Consider the following 15,944-nt stretch of genomic DNA (forward strand, 5'->3'; position numbering starts at 1 on the left):
GTGCCCGAAGCAGAAGCAGTTCACAAGTGCCAGTCGGTCGACTCCTGAAATTTTTGTTTTCGAGTTTTCAGAACCAAAGTCTTCAACTAAAAGCTAAGTACCCCGTCGGGGAAACTTTTTCTTGCTCTAATCCGATGTCAATAAAAGTAAATAATTGCATTTCTTGTGGAAAGCAAATACCTCATAAAGATTTTCATTCGTACTGTATTCTTTACCTAGGTCCTGGCCACGACGTACCTCGCTGTCGATTTTGAGCCTTATTTAAACCATAAACTATCCGTCGGTATATTTGTGCTTCTAAATTTTTTTCGTGAGCGGTTCAGTTATCCTGATAAGTCTTCAGTAAGCCATCCGAATACCGACATTCCGAAGAAATGCAAAGATAGATAAGAGTTCGTTGGTACTCGGTGAGGCACTTTCGCAGCCCCTGATACCCACTACTTCAGATTCACAGGCCTCTACTGAGACCCATTCGGAGTCCGGTATGCAGCGAGATGCTTCAACTGTGGAACCTGCGGATGTCTCTACCTTGGATGGGTCCGGAGCCACTATGCAGGCACCGACTTCTGAGGGTGTATTCAGGCCTAAAACTCGAACCATGTCTAGAAACCTGACGCCCAGACCGCATGGTCAGGCCTCTATTCCTAAAGAACAAATGATAAGAATGACTGAAGATCTTATTACTTTAATCAGGGGAAGCCAACCTTCACACTCTAAGAGACCTAGGACTGAGTTTGCTTATGATACTTCTGACCAGGATTCTGAAAATTGTTTCCTCTGATGACCAGGATTTACCCTTATCTACCTATGAGGATTCTGATGCTGAAGACTCTATTCCCTCGGCTCCCCCCAGAGGATTTCTCTTTTGGGGAAACCTTGCATACTCTCAGGGAGCTTTTTCATTGGTAAAGTCAGAATTTCTCTTCTAAAAAGAGGCATAGGGATTTCTTACTCCTGCCCCAGCACAGGCCTTTAGCTATACCTCCTGTACTGGACATTGTTGATGCCTTTTCGGAATCTAGCTTGGCCCATGACTCTCTACCTCCTGCTTCCAGAAAATCTAATAGATATTACTGTGTTTCTGACTCTCACAAAGTTCCTTTTCAAAAATCCCACTGCGGATCCTGAAACCATTTCACAGGGACCCAAGGACATTAAAGCTACTACTGCCAAAAATTCTACCCCCTCTGATAGAGACTCCAGGGTGCTGGATAGATTGGGTAAGAAGGTATACACTTCTACAGCTTTGGCCATTAGGCCTTGAATTGCCAGTTTCTTATGTTAAAGTATCAGCTGCATATTATTGGATTGCTTAAACAGAAAGTTATGTTGATTCCTGATTGTGCTGAAAATAAGGATTTACAGGATTTATGCATTCTGCTGAACAAGTTGGTAAACATACATTGCACTGTGGTTTTGATTCATTGGAGGCATCTTGCAGTGCTGCAGTAACTGGGTCTGTACTTAGAAGGCATGCTTGGCTTAAGGAGCAATCCTTGCCAGATCATTTTAATGTGAAATTACTGGATGCTCCTTTAAATCAGGGCCACCTGTTTGGCAACAAGGCAGAAGAAGTTCTTAAAAAAAATAGAGGAAAAAGCTAAATCTATGCAAACTGTTAGACATTTTACAAGTACAGCTTCCAAGATTTAGTAGGCATTGGCTTTCTAAGAATTGGTCCTTTCCTGCCTCTTCCAGACCTTTTCAGTCCAAACCCAGATCCAGCAGAGCACCCAAGCTTCAGTCCCAGGGGACGCACAGGACTAAGCAGTGGGGGGCCTACACTTCCAAATTTGGGAGTAATAAAACTCCCCCCAATGTTAAACTGTCTCAATGACTTCTTTTTAAAACTTCCAAGCACTTCTCAACTGACGGCCCATTTGGGGGTAAAGATTGCACTTCATGCAAAGAACTGGGGACTCATTCCCCAGGACAAATGGGTTTTAAATATAGTGTCCCAAGGATACCGATTTCACTTCCACATGTCACCAACTCCAAGTGGTTGTCCGAATCTACCTCCAAAGCAGTGGGCCGAGGCCCAAAAGCAAGTACTTTCTCTTTTAAGCATAGGGGCTATTCAGTTAGTACCAGAAGAGAAAAAGGGACAAGGTTCCTACTTGAGATTTTTCCTGGTACCCAGAAAGGACAATTCATGGCATCCTATCCTGGACCTGCCTACTCTAAACACCTTTTTGGTGATTCCAAAATTCAAGATGCTAACTCTTCACCAGTTGCTTCCTATGCTAAGCAAAGATGCAAGGTTGGCAACACTAAAGGAAGCATAACTGCATATCCCAATCAGGGAGTCTTGCGGAAGATACCTACACTTCAAAGCAGGCTACACGTGCTATCAGTTCTCTGCACTGCCCTTTGGCTTGTCTACTGCACCCAGGGTATTCACAAAGTGCCTAGCTCCAGTCATTGCATTTTGCAGGCAAAGAAATATTCAAATATACCCATACCTGAATGATTGTCTAATTCAGGCAGAAAGCCAGGACATACTTTTGAATCATCTGGCTTTTGTACAGAGGGTACTAACTTGTCTGGGGTACACCACAAATGAAAATAAATCACACCTGGTACCCTGTCAACAAATTATATTCCTGGGAGCAAGCTTGAAATCAACTTCCCAGATGGCTTTCCTCACGCCAGAGAAAGAAATTCACTTGACAACCTACTTCAAACAAGTGGTCACAAAAACCCTGCTATCTGCAAGGCAAATACTGCAAGCCTTGGGGTTCATGGCCTCCTACATTCTTCTAATTCCATATGCAAGACTGCATATGAGGAAACTACAATGGTATCTAAAAGGCCTATGGTGCCAACATTCTCAGGATCTAGAAGCAAGGATTCCTATCATTCCTTGTCTATGCCTAGAGTTCCTTTCGTGGGCAGAGGCCTGCCACCAAAACAAGGGACTACCATTCACCCTACCCCCTGCCGCCCAAACCCTAACAACAAATGCATCAAACTATATATGGGGGGGGGGCACACCTGGCAGGGAAGTGCATTCAGGGCAAATGGAACCCAATTCAAATGCACCTTCACATCAGTCATAAAGAAATGCTAGCTGTACAGAATGTTTTGACAGCCTTCAGGGACCACATTCTTCCAGGACAATTAATGATAGATGGACAACACCACTGTTATGTGGCACCTAAACAAGCATGGGGGGGTACACATTCTTACCCCCTCTGCAGACTAGCCATGGCATTGTGGAACACAGCCTTGAGCTACCAAGTACATCTGCAAGCTCAATTCCTGCCAGGAAAACTAAATACACTGGCAGATGGACTAAGCAGAACCCTCTTGGACCCACACGAGTGGAAACTGGAACCAAGGATTTTCAACATGTAGTCAAGCAAATGGGGGAGCCCAGATATAGACCTTTTTACCTCCGCCCAGAACTATCAATTGGAAAAAGTTTGTGCAAGGAGACCCCACAGACAAGCTTGGAAAGTGGATGCTCTGTCCTTCAGCTGGAAAACCTCTCAGTTTATGCTTTCCCTCCTCTTCCTCTGCTCTCCAAAGTACTAAAGAGCAAACAAGACAACCAAGGATGATTTTGATTGCACCAGCCTGACCATGCCAACACTGGTACCCCCTCTTGCGCAGTGTGTCACTGTTCGCCCCATGGCACCTGCATCAGAATCCTACCCTGCTGTCTCAGCAGGAGAACCAGATTCTGCACCCTCAGCTTCAAACACTGAACCTAGCAGCCTGGCTAATTACCTAAGCTCTCCTTTACCATCCGCCAGGAAACCAGTGATGGATGTCATTTTAGAGGCAGGGAGGCTTAGTACTAGAAAATCTTACGCTGAAAAATGGAAAAGATTCTAATCTTACGCTGAAAAATGGAAAAGATTCTGTGCCTGGAACCAATCTCAAGGGATGAGCACAGCAGTTCCCAGTTTACCTCAGATTTTACAATACTGAACTGAGATGCTTCACAAGGGCCTGTCTTTTTCCTCAATAAAAATTCACACCTCAGCCATTTCAGCTCATTATAACACATAACCTCCCCTCTTCTCTCTTCCACTGCTCAAGCTGTTCCTCAGAGGGACCAAAAATTTAACACCACCCAGGAGAGCTCCAACTCCAGCCTGGGACCTTAACTTTGCATTGAAGAAACTCACCCTTCCTCCTTTCGAGCCAGCTGCTACTGCAGATTTAAAATTCCTTTCTTGGAAAATTGCTTCCCTTTTAGCCATCACTTCAGCAAGAAGGGTATCGGAATTACAGGCCCTTATGGCAGTGGAGCCTTTCATCATATTTCATGCAGACAGGGTGTCCCTCAGGACCAATCCCTCTTTCATGCCAGAGGTGGTATCCACTGTGGCCTTTAATCAGTCCATTCATTTTGCCTACCTTCTTTCCTAATCCACAGAACAGAGGGGAATGGATACTGCACTCCTTAGATATGCACACACAACTTAGATTCTACATAGACAGGTCTAAACTTCAAAGGAAATCTGAACAACTGCTGGTGGCATTTGCTGCAGGGACAGAGGGGAAGGCTGTTTCAAAGTGAACCATCTCCAAATGGATAGGCCATTGCATTCACTTCTGCTATAAGCACCATGGAAAACCTATCCCACAGGGGATCAGATCCCACTCAACCAGGGCTGCATCTACCTCTACAGCCTTTCTCAGAGGCATCCCCTACCAGGGACATCCTAGAAGCTGCTACCCGGAGTTCTGTACATACTTTCACCAAGCATTACTATTTGCCAATTTTCTCTAAATTCAGAGCTGGCTTTGCCACTGCAGTCTTGCAGGGCCTTATAAGCTTGTCCTAATGCTATCTAAATTCCTCCTACCATCCTTACCTTTGGGAATCTACCCAAATGTAATAACTGCAACAGTGAAACACGATGAACATAGTACAGTTGTGTACACTTGCCATAAATGTAGATGTTCGAGTATATTCACTGTTGCAGTCCTGGTTACCCTCCCTCCCTCCTGCCCCCTGAATTCATTTGGCTATACTTCTTCTCTCATTTTCAATGCTTAAAAGTTTTTGGTGTATTTGCGTTTTTGTTTGAGGTATAACCTTGTATATTTATAGATTTAATTGCTTCCCACTAGGGGGGCACCTGACATCTGGGGCAAGAAAAACTGATGTAATGATGTTGGCTGCATGTTTTATACCCCTGATGACCGGACTTCGCGGAAGAAGAGACAGCAACCAAGGCAGGACCCAAGACCTTGTTAATCAGGCCGACTGAGGGCTACCTGCAAGCAGATAACCCAAATGTAATGACTGCAGCAGTGAATACACTCTAACATCTACATTTATGGTAAGTGTACACAACTGTACTTTACTTTTTCCACTGTGTATTGTTTGCTGTCTGGTGATGCTTGTGTTTTTACATTTTTTCCTTATTGTTCCCAAGACAGGGTGACACATTTAAATGACCGTTTCCACCCACATGGCACCTTAATGTTACTTCAATATGTTTCAGATTTTGACAGACTGCAGAGCAGTATTGACTATTCTGGGACCTTGGTGCGCAGACAAAGTTGCTGGAATGATGGTGAGAGAACTGCAGAAATATATCAAACATGAACAAGAAGAACTGCACAGGAAATTTTTATTGTTTACAGACACTCTTCTGCGGAAGATACATGCACTCTGTGAAGAGCACTTCTCTCCTGCCTCACTTGATTTGAAATTTGTAACCCCCAAAGTTATTAAACTGCTTGAAATCTTGCGCAAATATAAACCATTTGAACGACAACAGTTTGAAAGTGTTGAGTGGTATAACAATAGGAACCAGGATAATTATGTTTCTTGGAGTGATTCTGAAGAAGAAGATGATGAAGAGGAACTTGAAGACAAAGAAAAACCTGAAGCCAACTTCCCTTCCCCTTTCACCAACATTTTGTGTGGAATTATTTTTGTAGAAAGGAGGTACACAGCTGTTGTCCTTAACAGGTAAGAACATTTTTAACAGTCACACGTATCTCTCTCTGTTTAGTAAAGGCTGGATGACTACTATCATCACGTTGATTGTAGTATCTGTAAGAAGTATGGCATGACTTTTATGAATATCCAAATGCCCAGTGATTACTTGTGTATATTGAGTTGTGTTTGCAAGTTACTTTTTCTTCATCACTAAAAAAATTGTTTTGAAAAACTAGCTTCATGTCATCAAGTTGTCAGTTTGCTGGTGGCTGCTGTGTTAGTGAACTGAACTACAGTTTCTTTTTTATTACAAAGTGTTCAATCCATATGTACACATTTATATGACAAGTCATGTTGTTCTATGTGCCACAATCAGAAACTTGAAAAACACAGCAAGACAGCAAAGTATATCAGTAAAAGGTGACATTCGCTAATAAATTCAGAAGAAGAAATAAAAATCCTGAACAATTTTTCATGTGCACTGTGTTGCAGAAAGAATGTAGAATCCACACTTTTTGTTTTGAGAAAGTGAAAAATGTAATTGAGGTCCATTTTCTTTGTGTTTTTTTTTTTCTTTAATAGTACATCTGATGTTGTTAATCATCTTTCTGTTCATCACTGATGAGGCTCAGAACAGAGTCTGCCTAATACCAAGCTTGCTTGGGTTGCATTGTTAAAGGTCATGATGTTTCTGTTTAATATTTTGTGATTGTGCAGTTTTACTTAGACATTTGTTACAATTGAATTCTGCTACATCAGTGGATGTTCTTCGTGTTTCACTGTTGCAGTCATTACATTTGGGTTATCTGCTTGCAAGTAGCCCTCAGTCGGCCTGATTAACAAAGTCTTGGGTCCTGCATCGTTTGCTGTCCCTTCTTCCATGACATCAGGTCGTCACGGGTGTAAAACATGCAGCCGACGCCATTACATCAGTCTTTCTTGCCGTGTGGTGCCTGAAGCCGAAGCAGTTCGCAAGTGCCGGTTGACCGACTCCTAAAATTTTCGTTTTCGAGTTTCAGAACCGAAGTCTTCAACTAAAAAGCTAAGTACCCCGTTGGGGAAACTTTTTTCTTGCTCCTTACCGATGTTAGTAAAAGTTAATAATTGCATTACTTGTGGGAAGCAAATACCTCATAAGGATTTTCATTTGTGCAGTATTCCTTGCCTAGGCCCTGGCCACAACGTACTCTGCTGTCGGTTTTGTGCTAAATTTAATCAACAAACTATTAAATGTCGGTATATTTTTGCTTCTAAATATTTTGGCTCACGATAATTATCCAGAAATGTCATTGGTTAGCAATCAAACTACCGGAATACCTAAAAAAACTCAAAGAAAAAGACAGAGACAGGCCGTCGAGGTTTAAAGCTGACAATGACGCTTCTCCTAAGCCAGTCTCCAGTTCGCCGGTACTCATTGAGGCGCTTTCGCAGCCCCTGATGCCTGCTATCTCTGATTTGCAGGCATCTACTGAGACCCATTCAGAGTCCGGTATGCTGCGAGATCCTTAAATAATGGAACCCGCGGATGTCTCTACCTTAAATGGGTCTGGAGCCGCTGTGCAGGCACCGGCTTCTGAGGGTGATTTCAGGCCCACAGATTTGTATGTTAGACCGACGCCATCTTCAAAACTAAGGCCAACATCTAAATCTATGTCTAAAAAAACGATGCCTGGGCCACATGTGCAGGCCCCTATGCCTAAAAAACAAATGATCAAAATGGCTGAAGATTTAATTACTCTGATCATGGGTAGCCAACCCCTCCTTCTAAGAGGCGTAGGCAAGACATTGATTATGAATCTTCTGAACAGGGTTCTATTTCTCCTGACTCTTCTAATGAACAGGATTTGTTTATACCTACTTAATGAGGACTCTGATGCAGAGGACTCCATTCCTTCTGCTTCTCCCCCTGAGGATTTTTCTTTTGGGGTAACTTTACACACCTTAAGGGAACATTTCCACTGGGAAAGTCAGGATTTCTCTGAATCTAAAAAGAGACTTGGAGATTTTCTTCGTCTTACTCAGCATAGGCCTTTGGCTATACCTCCTGTTCTAGACACAGTTGATGTTTTTTTCAGAATCTAGTATGGCTCCTGATTATCTGCCTCCGGCTCCTTGTAAGCCAGACAGATATTACAGGGTTCCTGACTCCCACAAATTCCTTTTCAAAAATAATATTGCAGATCCAGAAACCATTTCTCAGGGTCCCAAGGGCATTAAGGCCTCTACTGCTAAATATCCTACCCCTTCTGATAGAGATTCCAGGGCGCTGGATAGATGGGGTATGAAGGTTTATACTTCTGCAACCTTGGCAATCAGGGCTTTAAACTGTCCATTTCATATGCTAAAATATCAACAGCATATCATGGCACTGCTTAAACAGAAAATGTTAATTTCTAATTGTGTGGAAAATAAAGATTTACAGGATTTATTGCATTCAGCTGAACAAGTTGGAAAACATACTTTACAATGTGGCTTTGATTCTTTGGAGGCCTCTTGCAGGGCTGCTGTAACTGGGTCTGTGCTAAGAAGGCATACTTGGCTCAAAGTGCAAACTCTGCCTGATCATGTTAAAGCAAAATTGTTGGATGCTCCTTTACAACAGGACCGTCTCTTTGGTAATAAGGCTAAAGCAGTTTTAAAAAAGATGGAAGATCAAGTTAAATCTATGCAAACTGTGAAAGATTTCTTACAAGTGCAACCTCCAAGATTTAGTAGATACTGGCCTACTAAGAACTGGTCCTTTCCAGTTCCTTTGAGAGCCACTCAAGTCAAACCCAGACAATTCCAAAGGCTGCAGGTTTCAGTCACAAGGGACCTCCAAATCTGGAAACAACAAGGCACCTCCCTATGGTAAACAGTCTCAATGACTTCCCTTTACACTTATCAAGCACTTTCCTTTTAGCCACCCCTTTGGGGGCAAAACTGGCACTACATGCAAGAAACTGGCAACTTATAACCCAGGACAAATGGGTTTTAAAAATAGTATCCCAGGGTTAAAGATTTCATTTCCACACGTTGCCAATCCCAAATGGATGGCCAGACCTGCCCCAAGTCAGTGGGCAGAGGCTCAGAAACAAGTACTGTCCCTCATGAACATGGGGGCTATTCTACCAGTACCAGAAGAGGAAAAGGGACTATTCTACCAGTACCAGAAGAGGAAAAGGGGCAAGGTTTCTATTAAAGACTTTTCCTGGTACCCAGAAAAGAAAAATCATGGCGTCCAATTCTGGACTTATCTACTCTAAACACATTTCTGGAAATTCCAAAATTCAAGATGCTGACTCTTCAACAGTTACTTCCTATGCTAGGCAAAGACGTATGGTTGGTAACTCTAGACTTAAAAGAGGCTTACCTGCATATCCCAATCAGGGAATCTTGCAGAAGATACCGCCACTTCAAAGCAGGCTACTTGCATTACCAGTTCTCTGCACTGCCCTTTGGCTTATCTAATGCGCCCAGGGTCTTCACAAAGTGTCTGGCTCCAGTAATTGCATTTTGCAGGCTAAGAAATATTCAAATATATCCGTAACTGGACGATTGTCTAATTCAGACAGAAAACAAGGACATTCTTCTAAAACATCTGGAATTTGTAAAAAGAATTCTAACTTCTCTAGGGTACACCATAAACGAAAATAAATCACAACTGGGTACCCTCTCAAAAATTACATTCCTGGGTACCTTACGCCAGAAAAACAAATTCATTTGGTAACTTACTTCAGACAGGTGGCCCCAAAAACCCTGCTATCTGCAAGACAAATTCTGCAAGCCTTGGGGTTTATGGCCTCCTGCATTCTTCTAATTCCATATGCAAGACTGCATATGAGGAAACTTCAGTGGTACTTAAAAAGGTTATGGAGTCAACATTGTCACAGCCAGGAAACAGTGATTCCTATCATACCTTGCCTGCAACTAGAGTTCCTATGGTGGGCAGAGGCCTGCCACCAAAACAAGGGACTGCCATTCACTCCATCCCCTGCCGCCCAAACCCTAACTACAGAGAATCAGACTATGCTTGGGGGGCTCATCTAGTAGGGAAGTCTATTCAGGGCAAATTGAGCCCAAATGAAATGCACCTTCATATCAATCAGAAAGAGATGCTAGCTGTACAGAATGCACTGACAGCCTTCAAGGACTACCTTTATCCAGGACAATTAATGATAAAAACGGACAACACCACAGCTATGTGGTACATAAACAAGCAGGGGGGTACACACTCCTACTCCCTTTGCAGACTAGCCATGGCATTGTGGAACACGGCCTTGACCTACCAAATAAAATTACAAGCTCAATTCCTGCCAGGAAAGCTGAATACTCTGGCAGACGAACCAAGTAGAAATCTCATGGACCCACACAAATGGGAACTGGAACCATGGATTTTCAACATGTTGACACGTAAATGGGGGAGTCCAGACATTGATGTTTTTGCCTCACCCCAGAGCTATCAGTTGGACAAATTCTGCACAAGAACTCATCACAAAAAAGCCTGGAAAGTGGATGCTCTATCATTCAGCTGGAAAAACCTATCAGTCTATGCTTTTCCCCCTCTGCCTCTGCTCTCCAAAGTTCTACTAAAAGTCGAACAGGACAAGCCAAAAATGATTCTGATTGCTCCAGACTGGCCTCGCCAACAATGGTACCCACTCCTGCACAGTGTGTCGCACCTTCCACTGTGGCTCATGCTTCAGAAGCCGTACTTACTGTGTCAGCAGAACAACTAAGTTCTGCACACTCAGCTCCAAACTTTGAATCTTGCAGTGTGGCTAATCCCCTAAATTCACCCTTAGCATCCCTCAGCAAACCTGTGATGGATGTTATTTTGCAGGCAAGAAGGCCTAGTACTAGAAAATCTTATGCTGACAAATGGAAAAGATTCTGTGCCTGGAATCAGTCACAAGGAATAAGCACAGCAGTGGCCAATATTCCTCAGATTTTACAATACTTAACTGAGTTGCTTCACAAGGGCCTGTCCTTTTCTTCCGTAAAAATCCATGCCTCAGCCATTTCAGTTCATTACAACACAGAACCTCCCCTCTTCTCTCATCCTCTGCTAAAGCCTAAAGCACTATCTCTGCGGGGCCAAAAACTTGAAGACCACACAGGAGAGCTCCAACCCCAGCCTGGGACCTCAGTTTTGTATTGGAAAAAGTCACTCACCCTCCTTTCTAGCCAGCTGCTACTGCAGACTTAAAATTTCTCTCCTGGAAAACAGCTTTCCTTTTAGCGGTCACTTCAGCTAGAAGGATTTCTGAATTACAGGTTCTTATGGTAGTGGAGCCTTTCATTATTTTTCATGTGGGCAGGGTGTCTCTCAGGACCAATTCATCCTTCATGCCTAAGGTGGTATCCAGTGTGGCTCTTAATCCGACAATTCATTTGCCAACTTTCTTTCCCAATCCACAAAACAAGGGGGAGCAAATTTTGCATTCATTGGATGTACACAGACAACTTAGATTTTACTTAAACAGAGCAAAATCTCTAAGAATATCTGAACTACTGGTGGGATTTGCTGCAGGGGCAAATGCTATTTCAAAGCAGACTACTTCCAAATGGATATGCCATTGTATTCGTTTCTGCTATATGCACCATGGTAAAACTATCCCCCAGGGCATCAGATCTCATTCCACCAGGGCTGCATCTACTTCTGCAGCCTTTCTCAGAGGTGTTCCTACCAGAGACATTCTAGAAGCTGCTACCTGGAGCTCAGTTCATATGTTCACCAAACATTACCATTTGCCTTTCTTCTCTAAATCCAGAGCTGGCTTTGCTACTGCTGTCTTGCAGGGCCTTATAGCTGCTCCTGATGCTGTATAAATCCATCCTCCCAACCATAGCTTTAGGAATCTACCCAAATGTAATGACTACTGCAACATTGAAACACGAAGAACATAGTACAGTTGTGTACACTTACCATAAATGTAGATGTTAGTGTATTCACTGTTGCAATCCTGGTTACCCCTGTTTTTCTCTTACTACACCTCTGCTTTCCTTTACTATGCTTAAAAGCCTTTTTGGTGTATTTGCTTTTGTTTGGAGGTATATTTTTGTGTTAACTACTTAAATATTTGACTCCCCATTTGGGGGCACCTGACGTCTGGGGCAAGAAAAATTAATGTAATGGTGTCGCTGCATGTTTTATACCCCTTACCACCTGATATCATGGAAGAAGGGACAGCAACCGATGCAGGGCCCACGACTTTGTTAATCAGGTCGACTGAGGGCAACCTGGCAGCAGATTACCCAAATGTAGGGACTGCAACAGTGAATACACTCTAACATCTACATTTATGGTAAGTGTACACAACTGTACTTTCTTGTCTGGTGTCTCTCCCTGTTTACAGACTTCAGAGATTGAGGCTCCAGATCCGGGTGATACGCTTGTCAAAACAAAGCCTCAGCGAGGGAGGTTCTTCAGGTTTTAGGTTCCATGGCAGCTTCCATACCAATAGTGCCTCTGATGCAACTGCATATGCAAATATTTCAATGGCTTTTGTTTTCTCAGTGGTCTCCGAATTACCACCCTTTATGCTTTCAAATTCAGTTAACCATTTGTTGCAAACAGGACCTTCTTTGGTGGATGAGGCCAGGCACATACCTTTGAAGCCGTCCATTCCACCCCTCCCAACCCAAAGCCATTGTAACCATGGATGCTTTACTGATAGGGTGGGGGGGCATTTCAATGGAAAGACAGTCCAAGGTACATGGTCCACTTTGGAGGCCAACTTGCATATCAGCGTTTAGAACTGAGGGCGATGCTGTTGGCGTTACAAGCATTCCAATCTGTCCTCCCTTCTGGAACGATCGCAGTTCAGTCAGACACGTCAGTAGTCTGGTATATCATAGCTTCATAGGTAGGTGCTAGGCTATCCGTCCAAAGGCCTAAGTAAGCCTAGCCAACAAGGTTCCCTGGCTTGTGCCACCTAAGAAAGCTAATTTCCTGTGTCCCTGTTGAGCAGAACCACAGAGGTGATCCCCGGGGTGTATTTCCTATTTCCCATCCACTCATCAGGATTTTTCTTGAAGAGTGCTAATGAGGAACTTTGCGTGACATAGGTGGGTAGCTTGTTCCAGAGTATATGAAGTCTCTGGGACAAGAATATCTCCCTCCAGCAGTTCCTGTTTATTGTGGTGACAAGGATTAGGTCCCTAGAGTGTGTAGCCTGGAGGGATTGGGATTTCTTAAGGTGTAGCATGTTCAACAGATCTGTATATTTTGGGCAGAAAACTCCTCGGAGCAAGTGATATGCTACATAGTAAAGCTGGAGTTTTTTTAGCCTGTCAGTGTAGGGCATCTGTTTGAGGCCAGTAATCCTCTTTGTGAGGTACTTCTGTGGCCTTTCCAGCTGCTGCAGATGTCTTGTGAGGTACATTCTAAACAGGGCATTGTACTCTATGATGGGTCTAATGAGTACCGAGTAGAGAGGATCAATGACCTCTCTTTTTTTTTTTCCTGGATGAGAACCCTTTTGTGATGAGGTGTGCCACATAGAAGGATTTCCTGACTATTGTCGCAATGTGATTATCACAGGAGAGACTACTCTCCACCTGGGTCCCATGGTCTCTTATCACATATTCTACATTAAGTAGACTGCAGTTTATGTGTTAGTTCATTGGTACAGAGTTTTTACCAAAGGGGATGACAGTGCACGTTTTGGCATTGAGCTTGAGGCCATGACTCTGACACCAGGCATCTGTCTCAGAGAGGCCCTTCTCTGTAGGATGTCCACATCATTTGGGGACTGTACTATAGCTCCTAGTTTGCAGTCATCTGTGAATTGAGTTAGCCAGAGGCCTTCTATGTTAGCCTGTACTTCAGAGATGTAGATACCAAACAGGAGGGGTCCCCGGACTGAACCCTGTGGTACTCCACTTGTCACTGGTTTGAAGTCAGATTTGGAATCTGCAACTTTTACAGTGTGGGTTCTGTCAGTGAGCCAGTTGGCAACCCATCTTGTGACATAGGGATTTATACCTAGTTTAGTGAGTTTAGCTATAATTCCAGAATGGGGGATGGTGTTAAAAGTCTTGGCGAGGTCAAGATAGGCTGTGTGAAAAACCTTACCCTCGTCTGTGGCTTTGGTGACTGCCTCAGAGAAGTCAATCAGGTTCAGAAGGCATGATCTGCCTTTCACAAACCTGAACTGGGTGGGTCCAGAGTTTGAAGGTTAGCAGTGTCTTTGTTTGAGTTCCATGATGATACATTCTATGGCTTTGCAGACCAGGCTCATTAGGCTAATAGGATGATAGCTCCCAGGGTTAGTGGTGGCTCCCCTTTTGTGGAGTGGGATAACCATTGCTGTGCACCATTCACTGGGCAGAAAGCCTGACCTGAGACTATGATTGAACATGGTGCTTAGGTGGGGAGCCAGTTCGTTCTGAAGTTTGTGTAAAACGCAGCCTGGGATGTTGTCTGGTCCCATGGATGCTGTGTTTTTGGCTTTAGAGAGTGCTGCTTTTACTTATGAAGTTGTGATTACAAGGACTCTGCATTCTTCCTGTATATATATGGGCCCTTTAGGGGGTGCTGGGGGGGGTAAAGTTAACACTGAACCTCTCTGCCAGGATGTGGGCAATCAGTTGGTTTTGTAATTTTCATGCCGTTGTGCTGCAACGCAGAGCAGATCTGGGTGTTGCCATTGAGATTCTTGCAATAGCTATAGAAAGCTTTGTGGTTGCCCTTAGAATCAGTGGCAATTTTGTTTTCATAGCTAGTTTTGGAGGATCATATAAGGGATCTTAGCTTCTTACCGAGGCTGACCAGGCAGCTCCTCCACTCACGGGATTTTACTCTCTTTTGCAACAGTTTCTTCCTTCTGTTGTAGAGTTTATGGCAGAGGACCACCAGATTGGCTTCCTTTTTCTGGAGGGATAGCATCTTGGTTCTGTTTGGGATAGCACAATCCATGCACTTATGTAAGTGATTATAGAGTGCATTTGTGTAGTTTTCAGCAGTCGGAACTGTATTGTCTATCTGCATGGGTGTCATGAAGTTTGCCACTTCTGTCTTAAGAAGCATGAAGTTGGCTTTGGAGAATTTTTTTATAACAAACAAGGAGGAACCAAGTCCTATCCCTTGTGTCAAGAGGCCATGTGAATTTGGCAGTGGGCGATAGCTTCCAACCACTTTCTGATAGCAACGCATATCCCTGGAATTTCCAGCGTGATTGCAGACAAGTTGAGCAAATGTATTCTCCTGCCTCACGAGTGGTCCCGCAATCCAGATGTAGCAGCAGAAATTCACAGCCGTTGGGGCCAGTCTTGCTGCGACATATTTGCCGCCCCATCAGACAACAAGTGCAGCAGCTATTATGCCCTATTCCCCCCACATGGGAAATCGCCGAGGGATGCTGTGATTCACAATTGGCCCACGGAACTGCTATAATGCCTATCCCCCCATCCCTCTGATTCCCCAGTTAATAAAGAAAGCTATTTGGTTGAAATGCAAAGTGATCCTCATAGCCCCCTTTTGGCCTCGACAAGTTTGGTTCACCTTCCTTCGGCCTCATCTGCTATTTCGACTGTGGATTCTGGACCCCCTTCCAGACCTGGTTTCTCACCCCTAAGGGTTGAGTCACCCGAATCCGTCCAGTCTCAAGCTGACAACTTGGTTTCTTCACTTCCATTAATCACCAGGCTGGATGACCTTCCCTTACCTGTATGTGACATTATTCTGGCCTCTCACAAACCGTCCACCAGAAGACTATGTCTAGACAAATGGAAGAGGTTTTCTATGTGGTCTAAGAAAAGGAGGCTAGACCCATACTCTGCCCCAGTCACAACAGTTTTTACTATACCTATGGTCTCCAGAGGGAGAGTTGCCTTCGGCTCAGTGGTGCTCAGGAGCTGCAGCTTCTACCATATGAGTACGTGTAGCTGCTGTCTCTAACTATCATAATTGGTTGGATGATTCTCCCCTCATCTCGCTTCAGTTATCCAAAATTTCTTAAAGGGGTCTCCCGCATTAGGCCTCCAGTCAGACAACCTATAGAGCCATGGAACCTCATGTTAGTTCTTCAGTCCTTAGCTCATCCCCCTTTTG

The 15,944-nt window shown here is 43.9% G+C and overlaps 1 protein-coding gene across 1 annotated transcript in view; it reads left to right on the plus strand.

Annotated features, from left to right (window-relative positions):
* DICER1 (dicer 1, ribonuclease III) overlaps positions 1-15,944 on the plus strand; it is a gene marked incomplete in the record, with an annotated part of 1,877,097 nt that overhangs the window by 415,091 nt on the left and 1,446,062 nt on the right. Inside the window, 1 exon segment of the mRNA XM_044074618.1 lies at positions 5,466-5,938. Coding sequence (XP_043930553.1) covers positions 5,466-5,938 — 473 coding nt within the window.

The sequence above is a fragment of the Protopterus annectens genome, chromosome 6.part0, assembly GCF_019279795.1.
Source record: "Protopterus annectens isolate FY-2018-M chromosome 6.part0, PAN1.0, whole genome shotgun sequence".
Taxonomy (NCBI): domain Eukaryota; kingdom Metazoa; phylum Chordata; order Ceratodontiformes; family Protopteridae; genus Protopterus; species Protopterus annectens.